The following is a 21962-nucleotide window of genomic DNA, read 5'->3' as shown; positions in this document are numbered from 1 at the left end:
ATTTAGGGAATCAGAGGAAAGCCAAGGATGATGAATGCACAAACATTCATAATTTATTTTATCATTTTATTTGTTTTATAAAAACGTCCACTTAGCGCAGTCCAAGTGCCTGTCAAGTTGAAATCAAGATCATTGGGCTGAGGTTGGCCTTTTTTTTTTAAAGATTCCCCTTCTCCCAAAAATCAGAGGAAGCAGGGAAGCAGCAGGAAGTCTCTGCCTGCTGGGAGGATACACATAGATGGTATGCAATGGAACTACCTTTTCAGTTCAGTTTTTTAATTTTATACTAAACCCCAAAGTGGTGTTAAGTGAGATGTTCCTTTCATTTCTTTACTTGTACGCATAGGTGCCAAGGAAAAGTTGTAGCAGGAGTCCCAGGAGAAACTTGGTCTTGGGATCTCTAGCTACATGAGCCTAAGCTCTTTATTTATCCATCGAGTGGCTGTCGGGCACAGGCCGGGTGGTGATGGTGCATGGGGCTGCAGGACACACGCCAGCTGGCAAGGGTGCCTTCTCTTAGGCTCACATGAGACAGCGTTGTACTTGTCGGAGGGCAGCGAGGGAATGCCCTCCTCTTCCTTGGGTCCCAGAGGTGCAGAACACCAGGGGGTGGTCACGGTGGCTGCTGGGATGCTTGAGGCTGTGGAACCTGAGGGTAAGAAGGGGGACAAGGCACCTAACTAGCACTCACTCTACTGGCTTGGTCCTGCCTCCCTACTTGCTTTCTGTTTGCATCATCTGTCTCGTGTGGTTGCATTTATCCTATGGGAGGTAAGACCACAACTGCACAGCGCAGAGTCAGCCTAGCACCTGCTTGATATTTGCAGAACACTTTAAAATAAACATTAGAAAGGAAGGCAGTTTGGTTGTTGACAGAAATATATACTTCCTTATGCCCGAAAGAATTGAAGTTTCTATGAAATATATATCTGTTCATGCTTTTTAAAAAAAAATTAAAGTTTTTTTGGAGTTCCCGTCGTGGCTCAGTGATTAACGAATCCGACCAGGAACCATGAGGTTGCGGGTTTGATCCCTGCCCTTGCTCAGTGGGTTAAGGATCTGGCGTGGCCATGAGCTGTGGTGTAGGTTGCAGACGCGGCTCGGATCCTGCGTTGCTGTGGCTCTGGCATAGGCCAGTGGCTACAGCTCCAATTGGACCCCTAGCCTGGGAACCTCCATATGCCACGGAGCAGCCCTAGAAATGGCAGAAAAACAAAAAAATAAAAAATAATAAAGTTTTTGAGTACATTACTTGTGGTTCAATCATTAAAATGTATATAAAGGCATACAGTGAAAAGTTCTGGAGTTTCCACTGTGGTGCCATAGGATCAGCAGCATCTCTGCAGCCACCAGGACACCAGTTCAATCTCCAGGCCAGCACAGTGGGTTAAAGGATCCAGCGTTGCTGCAGCAGCTCAGATCTGATCCTGGCTTCAGGGCAGACAAAAAAGGAAAAAATAAAAATAAAAGAAGCGTACAATGAAAAGTCCCCCCACCTCATCTATCTAGTTTCCCTCCACCCCAAGAAGTACCTGCTGCTATTAGTTTCTTATGTTTCTTCCAGATACTTTTGATGCATAGAAAAGCTACCATGGAAATATGTTTCTCACTTTAAAAAAAAAAATGGTAGTATTCTCTATAAACTCTTCTGCACCTTGCTTTTTTTTTAAAATTTTATTGGAGTCTAGTTGACTAACAATGTGTTAGTTTCAGGTGGACACCAAAGTGACTCAGTTGCACATACACACTTATCCCTTCCTTCTCAGATTCTTTCATCTACCCATGTTTATAACAGCAGTATTCACAGTAGCTAAAAGGTGGGAACAACCCAAGGGACCATCGATGGATGAATAGATTTTTTTAAATATGATATAGCCATACATTGAAATATTACTCAGAATTAAAAAGGAAGGAAATTTGGTCACATGCTACAATGTGGTTGAACCTTGAGGTTCATGGTAAATAAAATAAGCCAGATGCAAAAGCCCAAATCCTGTACGATTCCACTGCGAGTACCTGGAGTAGGCAGATGCACAGAGACAGAGGGTAGGAAGGTGATAGCCAGGGTGGAAATGGGGAGTAAGTGTTTAATGGGTGCTGTCTTAGTTCTGCAAAATGAAAAGAGTTCTGGAGATTGGTTTCCCAACGATGTGAATATGCTTATCTGTATAGATCTGCACTTTTCAAATGATTAAGACCGTGGGATAGACTGGGAGTTTGGGGTGGTAGATGCAATCTACTGCATTCGGAGTGGATGGGCAATGAAGTCCTGCTGTATAGCCCAGGGAACTGTGTCCAGTCACTTGTGATGGAACAGGATGGAGAATCCTAGGAGAAAGGGAATGTGTATATATGCATGGCTGGGTCACCTGCTGTGCAGTAGAATTTGACAGAACATTGTAAATCAACTATAATAGAAAAAATAAACATCTTTTTAAATTTTTTAAATGATAAAGATCAACATTTTGTTATCTGTATTTTACAATTAAAAATTAAATATATGGAGAGTTCCCATTGTGGCTCAGCAGGTTAAGAACCCAACTAGTGTCTATGAGGATGTGGATTCAATCCCTGGACTTGCCCAGTGGGTGAAGGATCCAGTGTTGCTACAAGCTGCGGCATAGGATACAAATCCAGCTCAGATCCAGTGTTGCTGGCGCTGTGGTGTAGGCTGGCAGCTGCAGCTCTGATTCATCCCCTAGCCCAGGAACTTCCAAATACTGAAGATGTGGCCCAAAAAGAGAAAAAAAAAAATTAAATACATGTATTTCTGAAAAAAAAAATTTCATATTTAAATCTAAAAATAATTCAGGGAGTTCCCATTGCAGTGCAGTGGAAATGCATCCGACTAGGAACCATGAGGTTTCGGGTTCGATCCTGGCCTCGCTCAGTGGGCTAAGGATCTGGCCTGTGATGTAGCCTGGCAGCTCTAGCTCCGATTGGACCCCTAGCCTGGGAATCTCCATATGCCACAGGTGCGGCCCTAAAAAGACAAGAGACCAGAAGAAGAAAAAAAAAATTCAGTTAAATAGCCACTCACACCAGTTCCTTCCTTGTCCTCCACTTACTATTATGTTGTTGACATGTTAGGTTTTTTTAAATTACTGTCTTAATAGAAAAGTCACACTCACTTTTTCTTTTCAAATCAATCTAGATTTCAGTAAATAGTGCATTCTGTTCATTAAATGTGTCGTGAGCAGTAGTAACCTATTTTGTTGTTTCGTTTTACTGCCAAAGGAAACAGAAGTCTTTTTTTTTTTTCCTTTTTCTTCTTTCTTTCTTTTTTTTTTTTAGGGCCACATCTATGGCATATGGAAGTTCCTGGCTAGGGGTCAAATCGGAGCTGCAGCTGCCAGTCTACAGGACAGCCACAACAACGCCGGATCCTTAACCCACTGAACGAGGGCAAGGATCAAACTTGCGTCCTCATGGATTCTAGTCAGATCTACTAGTATCTACTGAGCCAGGACAGGAACTCCAAGGGATTGGGGCATTGTTTCATATCTTTATTAGTCACTCTTGGGCCCAGTATTAAATGTTTGTCTTTTTCTGAGTTTGTGGGCGTTTCACGCAATCTAGTAACTAATCTTTTAAATATTTGCAAGTGTCTCCTCCCAAACTGTTCCTATGCTTTATCCTTATGTCTGAGATGGATATGCTTTGGGCTGCACAAATGGCACGTGACAGTTCCCAGACCAGGATTCACACAGGTGCCATAGTAGTGACCCAAGCCTTTGCAGTGACAATGCCAGGCCCTTAACCCACTGGAACGCAAGGCTACTCCTGATGTTTTTTTAATAAAAAAAAAAAAAAAATTTAACGTTGATGTCAAGTCTATAAATCATTTCCTTTGGGTAGTATTCTTTCATTACCTTGTTTAAAAAATCCTCCCTTACCTCCAGATTGTAGAGAGAGTTCCCAACTTTTTCCCTCAATATGTAGCATGTTGTCGTTGTTGGGTTTGGGGGGACTTTGGGATGATGGGTTTTTTGTTTTTGTTTTTGTGTTTTTGTGAGGGGTTGGCCACACCCATTGCATGTGGAAGTCCCTGAGCCAGGGATCAAACCTGTGCCACAGCAATGACCCGAGCCACAGCAGTGACAATGTTGGATCCTTAACCCACTGAGCCACATGGGAACTCCCTCAATATGTAGAGTTTTAATTTAATTTAATTTAATTTATTACTCAATGAATTTTATTACATTTATAGTTGTACAATGATCATCACAACCAAATTTTATAGCATTTCCATCCCAAACACCCAGCCCATCTCCCCAACCCCCCTCTTAATTCTTTAATCAGATTAAAATTAACAATTTTGTTATCTTTTGTGTCTTTCTAGCTTCCAATTGTGGAAAAGATCAGAACCATTGCCCAGGCTGTCTATGGAGCCAGAGACATTGAACTCTCTTCTGAAGCCCAATCCAAAATAGATCGTTACACAGAGCAGGTAAAAGTTGTAGTTTTAGGGGAAACAAAAATCCAGTTTAGGCTTTGGAAAGTATTCACCCTGACTTGAGAGCTGGTCCGTGTTCTCTTAGCTGAACTTGGCTTAATCTACTCTATGGTCTAGAAAAACGGAATTAATAACCTTAGGTGGGGTGTTGCCGGTAATGAGAACATTATGGTGAGAGGGGATCCCTTCTGAAATATACATCATCGACTTTGACAGTTACAAGTGCGTCTAATAGAGGCGGTACCGTGTTTATCTGCGGTGTGTGATCTTTAGTCTCTGTTGCTCAGCCAGAAACACTGAAACTTTTCTTGGCCGTGTGTACACGGTGCTGGGTCAGTGAGGAGGGCAGTATATAAAGATGGCGATGCTTGGTGTGCTTCAATTTTTTTATTTTTTAATTTTTTTTACTATTTAGGGCCACACCCATAGCATATGGAAGTTCCCAGGCTCGGGGTCGAATCGGAGCAACAGCTGCCAGCCTACGCCACAGCCACAGCAATGCAGGATCCGAGCCGCATCTGCGATCTAAACCACAGCTCACGGCAACGCTTGGATCCTGAATCCACTGAGCAAGGCCAGAGATCGAACCCACATCCTCATGGATCCTAGTCAGGTTCGTTAACCGCTGAGCCGCTGGTGTTCTTTTTTATCCAAGTTCCATAGGCTTGATGCCAAGATTGTCTGAGATGGTTAAAGGCTCCCACTGGCTGGGCAGCTGGCTGAGATTCAGCTGCGTGAGTCTGGTCCTGCAACAGTCATGTTGAATAGTCCCCAATGCAGCGTGTTCAGCCACCCTCACCCCAAGGACCACAGGCCTCCAGTGACCCTGCAGTTTGCTGTGATCAGATAGACATCAGAGCACTTCAAGAGCTTGCAGGCTTCCTTATGAGCATCACTGCTCTATTTTTTTAATCCCCCAACTCTTAAATCCTGTGCGTAAATTGGGTTTAATATTTTGTTATTTGCTACCAGCACCAACCAGAGGGTTCTTCCAGGTTTGGTAAGATAGTCAGCAATTCATTTCTTCTTAGAATTTTACAAGAGCTTAGAGTGCTCTTGGCTTATACTTTAAAAAAAAAAAAAATGATTCCCAGATATTGCTGTACACACTGGGCTTTATTCTGCAGTGAAGTTTTCACCCAGATGCAATGAAATTAGTACCATAAGGTCAATGTCATGAAATGGGTTTTTTCCCCCCTGAGGTTTTAATAATGCTATTTAAGGAGGATCATTTATTCTAATATTGGGTCCTTGCTTACTTTTTCTCAGGCTTAAAAACGTCTTTGTTTTTTTCTTTTTAGGACTATACCTGTGGCATATGGAGATTCCCAGACTAGGGGTTGACTAGGAGCTGCTGCTGCCGGCCTATACCACAGCCATAGCAATGCCAGATCCGAGCCACACCTGCAACCTGCACCACAGCTCACGGCAGCACCGGATCCTTAACCCCACCGAGTGAGGCCAGGGATCGAACCTGCATCCTCATCGATACTAGTCCGGTTCTTAACCCACTGAGTCATGATAGGAACTCCCCCAAACTTCCTTTTTTAATGAAATAATATGATGGACTAGAGTATATATTTTTCTAATATATCCTTACTGGAAAACTTTTAAATTGGCAAACCCATATCAGTTCATAAAAATCATTTCAGTATTTGATGGATCTCTGAAACCCAAAATTCTGATTGTGATTTTTTTTCCCCCGTAATAGATACCTGATCAGTATCTACTGCATGTCAAAAAGAGAACCTCCACCCCCCCCCCGCCACCCCAGTTAATTGATAGTACTTTGAAATTTTCCAAATAGCTTTAGGTTGAATCATGAGAAATTTTGTGGGGTTATCTCTGAAGACTGCACCCCTTTTATCTGTCCACCGAGGGAATGCTCCTTAAAAGTTACACATCAAGTGTGTGGTTGCAATTAATTAGCAAAGTCTCTCAGGAGGCACTGTGTACCCTTAATCCGAACCAGGCTCCGAGGACACTGTCCTTTTTGTGAGACCACCCCCCATGTGACTTCCTACCCTTTCACCTCTGAAACGCTGGGTCAGGCGTTGCCTTTGGTCCTTAAAAATAAGCGGCTTAAATAGTGACCTCATCTTGGTTCATATAATGTAATCGCAGATCAAATAGCCATGATTCATAAACCAACACAAAGAGGCCCTTTGCTTCCTGACAGCCTCCAAGAATGAGTGAACAACGGGACGAAAAGCCTTGTTTCTGAGCCTGTCTCCAGATTACCTTTTTGAGCCCGGATATCAATGCCCTTGGAAAGAGCTTTCTACAGCTGCTGCTGTTGCTTTGCCAGCAAAGACCCACCTTCCTTCAAACGCTCACATCATGCTGCTTTTCTGTAACGGGAATTAACCACCATAAATAATAGACACCCTCAACTTGCCAGGTGATGATCACCTGCAGATGTGTTTTTGTCCCATCGTCTTGCTACATGAACAGGGACTGGGAGGCACCTGCTGTGTGTGTGTGGATCTGAGCCGTGGGGCGCAAGTCAAACAAGTACAGGAGGGCGTTCCCATCAGGGCACATGGGAAATGAATCCAACTAGGAACCATGAGGTTGTAGGTTGGATCCCTGGCCTCTCTCAGTGGGTTAAGGATCCACCATCGCCATGAGCTATGGTGTAGGTCGCAGTCGCGGCTCAGATCTGGTGTTGCTGTGGCCGTGGTGTAGGGCAGCAGCTGTAGCTCTGGGATCCTCCATATGCCACAGGTACAGCCTTAAAATGAAAAGAAAAGCAAGTTCAGGAGACCAACGCCAATGCTCAGGGAACACCTTTCCTTTGCTTTTCTTACAGGGTTTTGGAAATTTGCCCATCTGCATGGCCAAGACCCACCTATCTCTGTCTCACCAACCTGACAAGAAAGGCGTACCCAAGGATTTCATTCTCCCCATCACTGACGTCCGGGCCAGCATAGGCGCTGGCTTCATTTACCCACTGGTTGGAACGGTGAGTGTGTAACATTCTTCAGTACCCTTCCCCAGTCTGTGTTGTCATGAGTCCTAAAATCCTTCTGCTCTGCGAACACCTTGCAGACCAGGTAATGGGAAGGAGTTAATAGTATTTGCTGTTGTTCTAAATACTCCCTCCCACCATTAAAAACAACAAACAAACAAACAAACAAAACATCTGCCATTGTGGTTTGGACTTTTTTTTTTGGCCGCATGAGCAACATGTGGAAGTTCCTGGGCCAGGTCCTTGACCTGCTGAGCCGGAGTTCCCATCCGTGAGGATGCCAGTTTGAATCCTGGCCTCACTCAGGGAGTTAAGGATTTAGTGTTGCCACAAGCTGCGATGTAGATGGCAGATGCAGCTCGTATCTGGCGTTGCTGTGACTGTGGTGTAGGCTAGCAGCTGCAGCTCCGATTCAACCCCTAGCCTGGGTGCTTCCATATGTCGCAGGTGTGGCCCTAAAAAGAAAAAAAAATTTAATAAAAAAAAATTAACCAACTGAGACATAAGAGAATTCCAGATTTTTCTTTTCTTTGGATCATATGTTCAGGATCGTATGATCATATGTTGAGTCAGAAAACTGATTTCCCTCACGGAACATGAGAGCACCTTGAGAGAAGCCAGTCTGCCTGTGAGCTGGGCTGGCTTAGAGCACGGGGCGTCCAGTCCTCCACTCCGTCGCCCTTAGAGTGGTAAGACTTCACTGGGGTGGCATAAATGAAGGCCACCACTCCTGTCCAGGAGCCAGGACCACCCCCACCCCAGGGCTGCGGAAATTGTGCTTTCCCCGTCCACGTCTTTGTCAGCACATCTAGGGGAAGCTCTGTCTTAGAAAATGCGCGAATCACGTGACTTCTCGTGTCTGACGTTGTCGTGAAGGGACATGTTACTGTGGGGTGGTTGTAGTTATTTCGGGCTCTCTTTGGTGACTCTTCGGGGGAGACAGCCCAGAAGGAGAAGCTTATCAATGTGGGTAACACCCACAGGGGTGGGCTTCGTCATAGCTGCAGTGCTACTATGGTGACCAGCCTTGATGACCGTCCAGTGACTGGAGTTTGTCCTCTCCTCCTGGGACGCTCCTGGGTTCGATTCTGCACAAACATCCATCCACAAACAAACCGTCATGATCATGTGGTTGGAGACGGATCCACGTCCAATCAGGAAGGATCACAGTTTCTAAAAGCAAGCTGTGTGTCTCTATTGTTTTGCAAACAAGCCATGATTGGATGAAAAATGCCCAGTGAGTCCAGAGCGCCTTGCCTTCATTTTACGTGTCTCATCTGATACTGGGCAAAATGTTTGCAGTAACTGTTTTCTGAATTCTTAGTGCCTCTGAAGCACGGAGTTATTTACGAGGAGGAGTCAATGTGAGGAGCCTTGGTTTGAACAGCACAGAAGCATCTGGAAAGTACGGTGTTGGTGTTGGTTTTGAAGGTTCTCAGGGCACAGTAGAGGTATTTCCTCCGGACTTGAGAGCAGGGGGTGTGTAGAAGCAAAGGAGAATCTAGAATGCTTGCTTCATAAAGGGCTCTGCATTGGGGAACAGGTGGATTTTGAGTCAAAGGCACAGGAATACCTGGTACCCTTCCCAGGGTGCGCCACTTTTCCCAGAGCTGGGCAGGGATTGAGAGGCTGAGAAATAGAATTAGGGGAGCAGGACCCAGCCAGGCAGTTAAGGATCTCAACTGCCATCATAGGGACCTTGGGTTTTAATTTCATACGCGCTGGGAGTTACAATTAGCTGGGTTTGGTGCCTGGTTTTTATTCTTATGAGAAGCAAAAGAAAAATGTCAGATTTGTATTTTAGAAAAAATCGCTCTAGTGGCAATGGGGAGAGTGTTTACAGGGCAGGGAACCAGCACCAGGGAGACATCGGTGAAGCCAGAGGTGATCAAGGTTGGCAGGGCAGCCGCAGAAGTAAACGTGCAGAGGGCAGGTGAACCTGAGACATCGTTTAAAGGAAGCCGCCTGCCTGGGGCCTCAGGGGCAGAGGCTCCTCCAGCCTGACTCTGGACGGCGATGCTATGAGTCGGGGAAGGAAGACGGTCAAGAAGGCAGATAGGCAGGACCAGGATACAGGCAGCTGCGAGGGCTCATGGGATCGATAAACCAGTCTGTGAATCTGTTAGAAATCCAGGCACAGCATTCGGAGGAAAGGACCGACCGGGCAGGAAGGGGCCCCTGGGTGGGTCAAGAATGTACCTGACAGTGGCACACGGGTGAAGCAGGGATACGCATGAGGAGTGAGAAGGGGTAAAGGGCGGTACCCTGAAAACATCTGGGTTACGAAGCCAAGGGGGTAACAGGAGCCCCCAGATGTCTGGACAGAACCTTCGTAGGTGGCCCGGGGAGACCAGGGGACAGTGGGGTAACCACGGGGCCTGAGTTCAGATAAAAGGGGTTCTATAATTGTGGAAAAGACACATGGAAGGTAACATTCAGACCAGCAGGACAGGGGACTGACTGCAGAGGGGCACCCGGGAACCTGCTGGGCGGTTGGACATACTCTCTATTTTGATGGTGGTGGTGGTTCCCTGAGTGTGTACATTTGTCAAAACTCATAGACCTTTTAAAAGCGTGAATGTTACTGAGTATACTTTATAAATTATTTAATGATTGAAATTTATTTCATCATACCCCAGTTAACAAATACATAGGGAAATCTTGCTTTCTGATCCTTGGAATGGCCTTGATGAGGGCAGGCTCCAGTCCGTGAAGACCTTTGCAGGAGTAAGAAGAGCGCAGTGGGTAGCACAGGCCCAAAGGGACCAGGGACGAGAGGCCGCAAGAATCCCACAGAACTCGATGGTGGGCACTTAAGTGGGAGGAAATTAGCCTCGTTCGTCATCTGCCGTCTTGTCTCGTGCAGATTTGAAATCTCACAGTTCATTCATTCTTGCAGGCTGTGTGCTTACATGTGCTCCGTGCTGTGGGACCCCCACATAAAGCAGCTTTCCCCTCTTCAGGCACCTCACTGCTTGTGGGTAGAGAAAGGGAATTAACAAAGAATTAATTGCTGGGTGGAAAAGTTGTTAATCAAAAAATAATACCTTCTGGAGTTCCCATTGTGGCTCAGTGCTTAACGAATCCGACCAGGAACCATGAGGTTGCGGGTTCGATCCCTGGCCTTGCTCAATGGGTTAAGGATCCGGCGTTGCCGTGAGCTGTGGTGTAGGTCGCAGACGCAGCTCAGATCCCGCGTTACTGTGGCTCTGGTGTAGGCCAGCGGCTGCAGCTCCAATTCAACCCCCTAGCCTGGGAATCTCCATATGCAGCTCAAGAAATGGCAAAAAGGCCAAAAAAAAAAAAAAAAAAGAAAGAAATAATACCTGAGCATTTACTAGTCATCAAACATCAGTCATAATTTAAAATCTTGGGGGTCGCTCAGCAGATAGATGCTATGACTCTTCTCCCACCCCAGTGACACGCCTGCATCCACAGCCTGGGAGACCAGTTCTGGGAAGTCAGGATTCTGCAGCCACAGCCTCTGTGTGTGTGTGTGTGTGTGTGTGTGTGTGTGTGTGTGTGTGTGTGTGTGGCCACGTCCTCCATCTGACCCTCTGCTCCTCTCTGATGCATGACTAACTAGAAGATGAAAGTACGACGGTCCTTGAGGGTGGCCTTAGGCTGGGGGACATCCCCCGGCCTCCACAGCGGGACGCGCAGGCAGGACAGTGCACACCGGGGCCCTGCTGTGAAATCCTTCGAAACAATCCAGTGAGGAGCGAGGAAGGAAGGGGTGCCTGACGAAAGAAGTTCCTGGAGGTCCGGAAGCGTCGCATGGTGGCGGTGGCCCGAGAGCTCTGCTTGCTATGACCGAGCAGGAAGCTGTGTCCAGGGCAGAGGCACCGCGGGAGGCCAGGATCGCCTAATAAGGGCTGGTATTTACTTTGAGTTGACCCCGACCTGGGCCCTGCCACAGTCAGCGAGGAGGCTTCTAATATTCATCATCCATGAGGGAGACAGGGGAGAGTCATTTCCTGCTGAGATGACCGAGGGAATGGGGGTGGGGACCGGGGGGGCCTGGCTCCTGCAGGTGGGAAAATTCTAGCGTAATGAATCACCCGGTCTCGTCACCACGCAACACGTGCTCATTGGAGTGCCTTTGACTTGCGCAGCCACCTCTCCACTCCAGAAAAAAGAGCCCACCTGAGACCTCAAAATCAGAAAGTTCCCAGTTTTTCTGCCCTCTGTTCATTCCTTCCTACCTGTGCCGTATGAGCTACCGTAAACCACAGAGATCATCAAGATCCAGTCCTCTCCCGAAGGGCCTTGTGTTCAGTGCGAGCACATAAGATCCTGCAAAGGGCAGCCTACTGTGGACGTCGTTACCAAGGAGAAATCCCTCCTGGCGTATCCTCAAGGCCAGCGCGCCCCTCTGGCTACCTCGTAGGTCTAAAAGCAGAGAATCTCAGCACAAGCACGTCCTTCAAACAATAAACATCTCCAGCTTTGCTGACTTTGGGGGATCACGCCGTGAAGTGCTGGAAAGTTTAGCTTTTTTCCCTCCAGATTTCGTTTTCCAAATATTTACTTTTGCCCTCCATCCTGACTTAGGGGCCAAGTTTTCTGCCACTGAATGTGTTCATCATGTTTTATTTCGTTACTGCTTTAACCGGAGTTGATCGCCAATTGGTGACCACCAGTTGGTGTAGACACCTTACTAGTACAATTCCCTTCCTCTGGATGTTTCGGTAGAAGCACCCAGCACTCTGCGGGCTACTCAGCTTCTAGCCATCTAAGACCTCTGCCACCTGTCTTCCAGGCACTGGCAGTGTTTTCCATCTTGCTGTAAATAATGTTTCCTTCCTAAAATGTCTCTGTTCCTTCTAAGCTCCACCGTGTAGTCTTACCTCTCTCTAATGACATCTGATTCATTTATTTTTTCCAGCATATTATTGAAAACTACAGGATAATCTCCTACTAAGATGCTTCTCCAACACCTCACCACGTAGGACAGCTCCTTGTAAGAAAGAGTTTAGCAAACCCAGATCTTTGTGGGGAGAAAAGAGCAGACTGTGGTTGGTTAACATTTTTCAACCTTATATTCTACAGATTGCCCTGTTAGGGTTCCAAAAATTCTTTCAAAGCTTCAGTGGTGTTTATCGTGTTCAATAAACCTAGTAACTTGTAAAACTTCTCCAAAACGATCTTGAGCCCCCCTCCCCGAATTTAGTAGGTGGTCTTTGTCTGGTGGTCCCACTGCTTTGATATTGTATTCAAGTTTTTACAGTTGACCGGGGTTGTTTAATCATTTGACATAAATTTCATGACATAAAAACAGGAATCTGTAAGCATCGTTTATGAAATTATATTATTGGAATGTAAATTACATTCCATATGGAAAAGACCAGAAAGATACCAAGATGTTAACATGGGGCTATCATGTTATGAAAAGCTTCTTTCCTGCCTATTTCCAAATGACTGCATCAGGCATGTGGTATATCGCATGAAAAGGCAGTAAATAGAGAAATGATACACTGACAGTACGTGGGGAAAATGTTTAGCGAGAGTCAATTAGGGGGAGGGTAGTTGGAGCCCACATGTGGCAGGTGGAGTTGGGCAGGTGGAATCATCTTGCCCATCCTGGCTGCCTGTCGTGTTTTAACACCTGAAAGTTGGGACACCAAAGAAAGGACAAAAGAGCTGGAATATTCCTAAAAGAAGTGCATTCCTGAGTGTGTGTGGTTCGTCAAGTTCTGTGTGATGTTTGCTGGCCCCAGGTTGTGCTAAGGAAATGCAAGATCACTTTTTTTGACATGGATTTGTCTGTTGCTCCTGCCATGGGGTAGAAGGAGGATGAGACCTCCTCTCTTCTCTTGGGGCTTCCTCACACAGGGAAGTGTTGCCACAATGGTTGGCTTGGAGAGGTGTCCAGCCAAATGTGAATTCCTAGCAGAAGTTCATTTGACGTTAGCTTTGGGTGTCTCGGGCTCTTTTCCTTTGGGATGACATCAAGGCAGTGAGATTGGCTCCTGAAGCACTCTTCCTGAATAGGAAGTCCTCTTCATTGCCATTCTTAGGACATGATGGCCGTAAGGGACAAGAATCTGAGCTAGGGAGTTCCTGTTGTGGCTCAGTGGGTTAAGGACTCGACATTGTCTCTGAGAGGATGTGGGTTCAATCCCTGGCCTCCCTCAGTGGGTTAAGGAACCAACGTTGCTACAAGCTGCGGTGTAGATCAATGATGTAGCTCGGATCCGGTGTGGCCGAGGCTGTGGCATAGGCTTGCAGCTTCGGCTCCTATTTGACCCCTAGCCTGGGAACTTCCATATGCCACACGAGCAGCCCTAAAAAGAAAAAAGGAAAAGGGGGAAAAAAATCCAACAATCTGGGCTAGAACCTTGGGCTTAAGTCATGCTGCAGTTTACCCAGAATGGATTAAGACTTCCTCCAGCGTTTATGTGGTGTTTGGTGCCAGATAGAGCATTTCTCGCGGACAGAGTGACCTCTTGGAACTGTAGACAGCCTCCTGCTGCTTTGGCCTCACAGACTGAGGAGGAGGGAGAAGCAACCTTGGCTGCGGGACTGTGGATGCAGCCGGTCAGAACTCTAGGTCCATCCAGGGCAGGGTTCTCACTGCACAGTTCTGCCTCCCTTCCCTCGCCCTTTGATTGGCCCCTGAGCTCTTTCTGGAGCAGAGGTGGTGATTCTTTGCACTGCCTATGTGTTGCTGACGTGCACGTGTACATCTGCTGCCTCGACTGGACCTGGGCTGGACCCATCAGAGCCTGGACGTGCCCAAGCAAAGGGGACTGCAAAATCAGCGGTACAACAAGAAGCATATTGAACGAGCAAACAGACCCCGGTGTGGCCTTCCATTTCCATGCCGTGACCTGACCCCGCCACATTGCAGCCCAGGTGCACCTCGCTTGACCTGACTCTGGAAAGCAGGAAACTGCTGGAGCGTGTTTAGGAAATCCGTGATGTCATCCCCAACCAATGCTGGGTGGAGAGGTACTGGGGGGGCGGGGGGGGGAGGTGAAAAAGCACGCTGGGGCCCCACCCAGCGAAGTCATTGCCGTTCTTTCTCACATTTCAGTGAAGCTCTCTTTGTTTTCCGTTCTACTCCCTCTCCTGTGAAAGTATGTCCTGAGTGTCGTTTCCGCTGGATCTGATTCAGCTCAGCGATGAAGTTATTCTGTAGCCCGGAGGGGAGATGTGTTCTGCTTGGGGAACCGACCCTCCTCAGGGACACGTGGTTATAAACTGGGGAATTAATTCAGAGCTTGTAGGTTTCAGTCTAGCGCACGGCTCCTCACGTTTTCCAGCGCAGTCGCTGGCCAGGCACAAGCGCTCACTCCTCAAGCTGCCTTTCAGTGAGGGGGTGAGCGGGCGTGTTGCCAAGAGCTCCCCATCATGTGAGATCACGTGGAAGGTCTGTCAAAAACTCGCGGTCCGATGGATTTCCTCCAAAATCCCCCATTCCTCCTCTCTCCCTTCCCTCACCATCCCATCACCACCCCCAACAAATTAACAAACGCCTAGCTTTTTTTTTTCTTCTTCTTCTTTTTGGGGCTGTACCCGAGGTATATGAAAGTTCCCGGGCTAGGGGTCAAATGGGAGCTGCAACTGCTGGCCTACACCACAGCCACGGCAACGCCAAATCTGAGCCACGTCTGGCACTCAGAGCACAGCTCATGGCTCTGCTGGATCCGTAACCCACTAAACAAGACCAGGGATGGAACCTGCATCCTCATGGGTACTAGTCAGGTTGGTAATCCGCTGAGCCACAGTGGGAACTCCTTTAGCTTATTTTTTTGGCAAGTCTCTGCCAGTGGCCCTCCTAACTCGTGCCCATGGCCCAGGTAAATCTGACACCTGAAATCGCTCTGAATAGTTTGAGATAATCCAGATTCTCCTCCTGCACTGCCCAAAAGCCTGCCCTCCCTAGCTGGCCTGACTTTTCTTTGTGTCACTGGGTCCTTTCGCTCCATTCCTGGGGCTCTGATCCATTTCCTCTTCTCCACCCAGCTTGGGTCTCTTTCCCATCACTCTTCCTTATCGCTCCATCGGAATTTCCTGCTTTCTCCCAAACATGCCCTTCCTTGGGCCCAGGCTTCCTCTTCTCCGGACGCCCCCACAGTGTGTTGCTTTGTGACCACGCCTCCTTCCCAGCGGCCAGAGGGAAGGCACGTGTGTGACTGTCCAGCAGAGAGAAGTTCCTTTTCAGTGTGACGTGTTTCCGGAAAAGGAAGGTGACCAGCAGCATTCTCGATTTCCAGAAACTCTCTGTCCGACTGATGCAACAGAGGAAGCTTTGTGACTCAGGAAAATGATTTTTGCCTCTCTACCACAAAAGGTTATCTAGCTCCAGTCCATGTGTTTTAAGGATGTTTTCTCCCAGAGTTTGACGCTAATTTCTTTTTAGCATAAATAACAAATTATTTTCGACAAAGTCAGCTTCCGCTGGGGAATATTTCTGAGTAATAGTGTTGCCAGATATTTCTATTATTGAGTTAATTTGTAAAAATGCAGTTAAATTTTTAATCCACTGCTATTAATCCCTAGGTGTAGGCTCTGTCTTTCTTATTTTCTATGAACCTAGGAAAGGGTGCTTGTGGTCCTTAAGTATCCAAACCTGTCATCAGCATCTTGATCTTTTGTTTTTTTAGGGATGTGTGAACTATTGGCCCATTCCTCTTCCACTTCCACCTGTAACCTACTTCTGCACTTAGTAGTTTGGGTTCAGAGCATAAAATTGGCAATCAAGATTGATGCAGTTCAGAAGAACATCCATAAAAGTGTCTGGTACCCATGGCACTTCTCTTTACTCTCTGTCACTTCGTTGCGTTCATCATACTTTGTTATCCAGTCTTTACCAAGAGGCGTATAATCAGAAGCAGCTAAGCAAGGGGAATGAAATGAATACAAACCAAAATTCCATTTTTCAGACTAAATCGCCAGGCCACCCTCACGGTCAGTTTGTGCGTTTGGGGCGGGCAGAATGAATGCTAAGAAGAAAGCTAAACTTAGAAGAAAAATAGGGCCCTTTCAAACTGGGATTGCAGTTTGTGGCGGAATTATACTTAATAATATCTGCAACTGACAGCACTTCACAGGTTTACCTATGCATGTGTTCATGAAAGTATCCTCCTATGGACATCAGATTGAATGTTCTGTTCCATGTCCCTGTAAACTGTCTGTGTAGGTTGCTTGCCACAAGGAGGGCAGGTCTGTGATGAATGCAGTAAAACTTCCAAGAAAGCAAAGACCGCAGTGGGGAGGCTGGTTAGAGATGGGGGCCTTGACCTTACATCCTGGGGCCTTTGCACTTTTGCGGGTGGAGGTTCACCTGGCATCCGTCTCCTGAGGAAGGTCAGGCGACCTTCTGTGCCTGTCCTGGGCCCAGGATGGAGGTGATACCAATAGAAATGGAGAGGAAGGTATGTGGCCGGGAGACCAGTAGGAGTCACAGAAACTGACAGTAGATGGAATCTGAGGAACGTCTCCCAGTGACTCCTGAGCATCTGGAAGAACGGACACAGAAAGAGCAAGGATGGCAAGCCAGTGTTTCAGGGAAGGTGACTGGCTGGCCAGCAAGCTGCCCTGCCTGCTTGGTACTGACAGACTAATAGATGCAAGTAAAGGGCTGAAGGTGCCAGGGTGTAAAGGGACACGAGGAAGGGTGCAGAGAACATGCCGGGAAGTGCCCTTGGGTGTCGTGACAAAGGGCAGCGTTCCAGAGACAGCACTGGGCAGGCGTCTTAGATACTGTAGTTTTGAGGTGGAACGTGACCCCAAAGGCCGTGGAGGGAGCCATCAGATGCCTTCACCAGTGGAATGATGTGAACAGACCATTCCAAGGGCTCTGCCTTGCCGAGCTCCAGGATGCCTTTTGAAGCAGAATCGGTGAATGCTTGTCCTTGGGGATGTCTGGGGCCACCTCCTGGGGGCCCTAGACAGTTCAAGGTCTCTGCCTTTGAGGCAGAAAAGCAAAACTTGCAGCAGTTTCCCTTGCCCGGGCTGGTGAGCCCTGGTCCAGAATGGACCTTGTACCACTAGGTAACTAGGAAAGCCACAGTGTCCAAACAGGCAGCTCCAGGCTGTGTCAGGGCACAGATGAATTCCTTCAGTGCTGTACGTGCTCGTCTATAGTGAAATACGGTTTCTATGGCCATTTAGTCATTAAGTCTCAAGAATTTGGTCTCTGAATGGACTGTTACTTGCTGCAGATCAGAAGCTTTTAAAGTTGTTTCAAGCTCCGTGACACAGATAAAGAGAATTGTCCTACAAATAGAGAACGCAGTCTCGTCTCCATTTGAGATGCCACAGATTATTTGTCGGACTTGCGCAAATATTTCCAGCCCATTAGACTCCTCTATTTTCGACGTGTTTGCTGCCCTGTTGCAGATATTATGAGTCCATGGGGACCAGTAACCTGGGTTTCCATTATCTTTGTTCTCTCTTTTTTTATGGCAGGGTTGAGGCTGCTTCTAAGAGGCAAAGAGTTAACTTGTCATCAAAGCTATAAAATCACAATGATATGTGAAAAGTTCTCCGTGACGTGTAAATCCCAAGCACTGCTCGTACTAAGAGACAGTTTTTAGTTGTGGCCCGAAAATACTTGGAACAAAGACTCCTCTGCCTAAGGTTCTCCCAGAGGCGGGTGGACAGTCCGGCTCCCAGATCCATGATGTGGTTGGCGTTCCCTCCCATGTTTATAAAACCATGAATTGTGGGAGTTCCCGTGGTGGCACAGCAGAAACAAAATCTGACCAGTAGCCACTGGGATGTGGGTTCGATTCCCTGGCCTCACTCGGTGAGTTAAGAATCTGGCATGGCTGTGGCTGTGGTGTAGGCCAACAGCTGTAACTCCGTTTCGACCCCTAGCTTGGGAACTTCCATATGCTGCAGGTGTAGCCCTAAAAAGAAAAAGGAAAAACACGAATTTCATAAATGACTCATTTGTAGTTCTTTGCCATCCAGAAACTATTTACTGAAAAAACAACTTTTCATGTGGGTCAAAATCACCGCATAGGTAGCTCTAAGTCATTTATTATGTATAGGAACCTCAGCTGACTTTTTTTTTTCTCGAAACTGTTTTGACAGCTGGAGGCGGTAATTTAATTTTGGTAAGTTTGTCACAAAACATGGAGTGTGCTCCATTTTGGAGATGGAAAAGTTTGGGCAGAAAGAGGAGAGAGACCCCACCTAACAGTGGGGTTCCAAACGGAGATCTCTTTGGCTTCTTTGCAGCACATTTAGTTTTCATTTGAGGATTGCATTGAAACCTGCTGTCTTTCTTAGGAGCAGCATGCATTACAGACCGGGAGAAAAAAGATTGCTGCAACCACATCACTGGAAAAGAACAGAGGTTTTAGGGAGAAGAATGTTAGGTGTATAGATTAGAACTTCAGACAGATTCTTCTTGTATTTGGGCAGTAAAGAGTTAACAGTACATGGAACCCGTGATGCGGAAGCTCTGCAGTACTTTAAAAAAACGTGGGGGTTCCTGTTGTGGCTCAGTGGATTAAGCACCCGACTAGTATCCCTAAGGATGTGGGTTCGATCCCTGGGCTCGCTCGGTGGGTTAAGGATCCAGCCTTGCTGTGAGCTGTGGTGTAGGTCACAGAAGCGGCTTGGATCCTGCATTGCTGCGGCTGTGGTGTAGGCCATAAGTTGCAGCTCTGATTCGACCTCTAGTATGGGAACTTCCATATGCCGCAGGTATGGCCCTAAAAAATAAAAAAAATAATAAGAAAAAAAGATAAATAAATTTTATTTTGAGAAAAATATTTAAATGTGCATAAATCGCTTTCTAGCACTTCCTAGTGATCACATATTCAAGCTGAGGACAGTCATGGGATGTCCAGTTCGTCTCCAGCGCACCCAGCTATGTCACCTCTTACCCTGACATCCTGTCCTCCTTCCTGTGTCACCAACATGCAGGCACTGCTCTCTAGGTATTATTATTTTAAAAACAAAAGCAGAAACTCGGCCTACCACAGTTTGGTATTTTTTTTTTCTCTTTTTTTTGGGGTGTGGGGCAGAAGGAAGGACTTATTACTCGCAGCAAGTAGAGAGACCACTGGGAATCTTTGCCCAAGCATTGTCTCCTCAAACAGCCAAGTTGTTCTGTTTCATTTTTAGTTTTATTGAAGTATAGTCGATGTACAAGGCTGTGGTCATTTCTGCTGTACCGCAGAGTGATTCAGTTCCACATGTGCACATATCCATTTTCTTTCAGATTCTTTTCCCCCTAAATTATCACAGAATGTTGGGTAGAGTTCTCAGCGGGTCCCTGTTGTAGTTCGGTATGTTTTCACAGATCTTCCATTGTAATTTTCTTTCTTCCATATCTTTCTTCATTGAGCACGAGAGCTGACATCTTTCTAGCCCCAAAAGGAGCCATGCTTTTCCCCAAGATGTAATGGGGAATGCAAAATGGATTCTTTGAAAGGAGGGTTAAAGATCCTCATGTCGGGAGTTCCCGTCATGGCTCAGTGGTTAATGAATCCGACTAGGAACCATGAGGTTGTGGGTTGTGGGTTCAACTCCTAGCCTTGCTCAGTGGGTTAAGGATCCAGCATTGCCGTGAGCTGTGGTGTAGGTCACAGATGTGGCTCGGATCCCTTGTTGCTGTGGCTGTGGTGTAGGTTGGTGGCTACAGCTCCAATAAGACTCTTAGCCTGGGAACCTCTATATACAGTGGGTGCAGCTCTAGAAAAGACAAAAAGAAAAAAGAAAAAAGATCCTAATGTCTGGATGGTTTCAGGACCAGAATGATTGTCTCTGAGTGTATACAATGGTTATATATTATGTGTATAGTGCTTAATGACTTGGAGAAATAACTGGTTTGTTTAGTGGGGAAATAAATGAGATTTGTAGAGCATAACTTTGATGATGTAAAAATGCATAGAAAAGCAAGTAGAAACAAAGGGGTGTTTACCTAAATTATAATGATCAAAATTACAATCATAATCAGTGCGAACATCGGAGCCAGGCAGTGTACGAAGCCATCCGTATATATTAATCCATTTAATGCTCACTGCATCCCTTCAAGGTAGGTAAGATCGCTGCCCCTGTTTACACAGAGGGAGACCAAGGACAGAGAGGTTAAGAAAATTGCCCTGATCATAGAGGCAGGAAGTGGTAGAACTAGGATTCAACCCCACCCTGCCTCCTCCGAAACAGTCTCTCATCTTTCTACTGACCATATCGTCACATCCTATGCGTTACTGCAAGTGACTCTCGATTCCGGTAGCCGTCTAATTAGAGAGAGTGACTTCAAATGATCTACTCTAAACCTCATCCCATCCTGTGAGCAGATGGTATCCCAAACCTTATTGCTTGAGAGCCATTAATGCCATTATTGCTTTTAAAATTTTAGTAACTTAGGATAAACTTAGGATAATTTTTTTGCTTGGTTAGCAGAAAACTCTATTGCTTAAAAGGTAAATTTTTCATTGCGACCTGCCGAGATTTTTCTGTGGTTTTGGGGTGTTGAAACTCTTGCTTTGGTATTTTCTAACTCAAAATAACATTAGCCACCTTTTTTGGGGTCTGGATCTTGCTGTCTCTGTCACCCATCAGTTAATGTGTTTGAAGGAGGCCCAGAGTTGTTTTCTATCAGCCTCTTTTTCTTTGGACTGGGTTGGTTGGCTGTTTGTTTGTTTCAAGTTTGCTGTCTTTGTTTCATGGAAGAAATATCTTCCTAGGTTTATTTTTTTTTAAAGTATAGTTGATTTACCATGTTGTGACAATTTCTGCTGTACAGCAAAGTGACCCAGTCGTATATACACATACAGATATACACACATGCCGCTGCCAGTTGTTCATCTCCGTAGGTGAAAGACTTGATCTGGTTCCTCTATCGCGCAAAAGTATGGTCAACCCTACCGGTCAAGTGAATGATCTGCCAAGGCCAGGAACCCCTTCGGTCAGCATCACAGAGTAGATTCAATCCCTGCCATCCCTGGAAATTATAACCCTGAACTTTGAGTCAAAATGCCAGGCGCAGCACTTGGCACACAGTAGGTTCAAGTTATTGAATGAATGTCTCCTGATATTACGAGACCCTGATGTTTTGAGATTGTTTACCTTGTTTTCTATGCTGCTTTCCTTATCCTCTTCTGCTTTGGTTGTCAAGATGCTCTAAAACTAATAAACAACTCAGCTCTCATCATTGTAGGATGCCTGGACCACAGACCTACTTGCTGCCTGGTTCTTGACATTTGTTTGGTGTAGAGTTTCCACAGTCCTGATGTCTGTCCTTCTAACTCTTAAACTTTGTTATGAAGTAAGCCTCCTTAAATTGTTTGCCGACCACCTTTACCTACAGAAAGAGGTATACAGAAGATTGGGGGGCAAAATATAAAAATAAAGATGCTAGGAGTTCCCATTGTGGCCCAGCAGGTTAAGAACTCAACTAGTATCCATGAAGAGGCTAGTTTTTATCCCTGGCCTCATTCAGTGGGTTAAAGGATCTGGTGTTGCCGTGAGCTGTGGGTAGGTCGCTCCCGAGGCTTGGATCCTGCACTACTGTGGCTGTGGCTGTGGCGTAGGCCGGCAGCTACAGTTCCCATTCAGCCCCTA

The 21962-nt window shown here is 46.4% G+C and overlaps 1 protein-coding gene across 3 annotated transcripts in view; it reads left to right on the top strand.

The window, feature by feature from the left end:
- The window catches only part of MTHFD1L (methylenetetrahydrofolate dehydrogenase (NADP+ dependent) 1 like), a 190682-nt gene that overhangs the window by 130103 nt on the left and 38617 nt on the right, over window positions 1-21962 (top strand). For all 3 annotated transcript variants that reach the window (XM_021086779.2, XM_085023849.1, XM_085023856.1), the window contains 2 exons: window positions 4343-4450; window positions 7269-7421. In XM_021086779.2, the coding sequence (XP_020942438.2) occupies window positions 4343-4450; window positions 7269-7421 (261 nt within the window). The remainder of the gene's footprint in view (window positions 1-4342; window positions 4451-7268; window positions 7422-21962) is intronic.

The sequence above is a fragment of the Sus scrofa genome, chromosome 1 (assembly GCF_054392235.1).
Source record: "Sus scrofa isolate SSC_HxYL_T2T_F1_AM1 chromosome 1, Sscrofa_HxYL_maternal_Yorkshire_Landrace_v2.0, whole genome shotgun sequence".
Taxonomy (NCBI): Eukaryota; Metazoa; Chordata; class Mammalia; order Artiodactyla; family Suidae; genus Sus; species Sus scrofa.
This window is presented reverse-complemented; position numbering and strand designations above follow the sequence as displayed.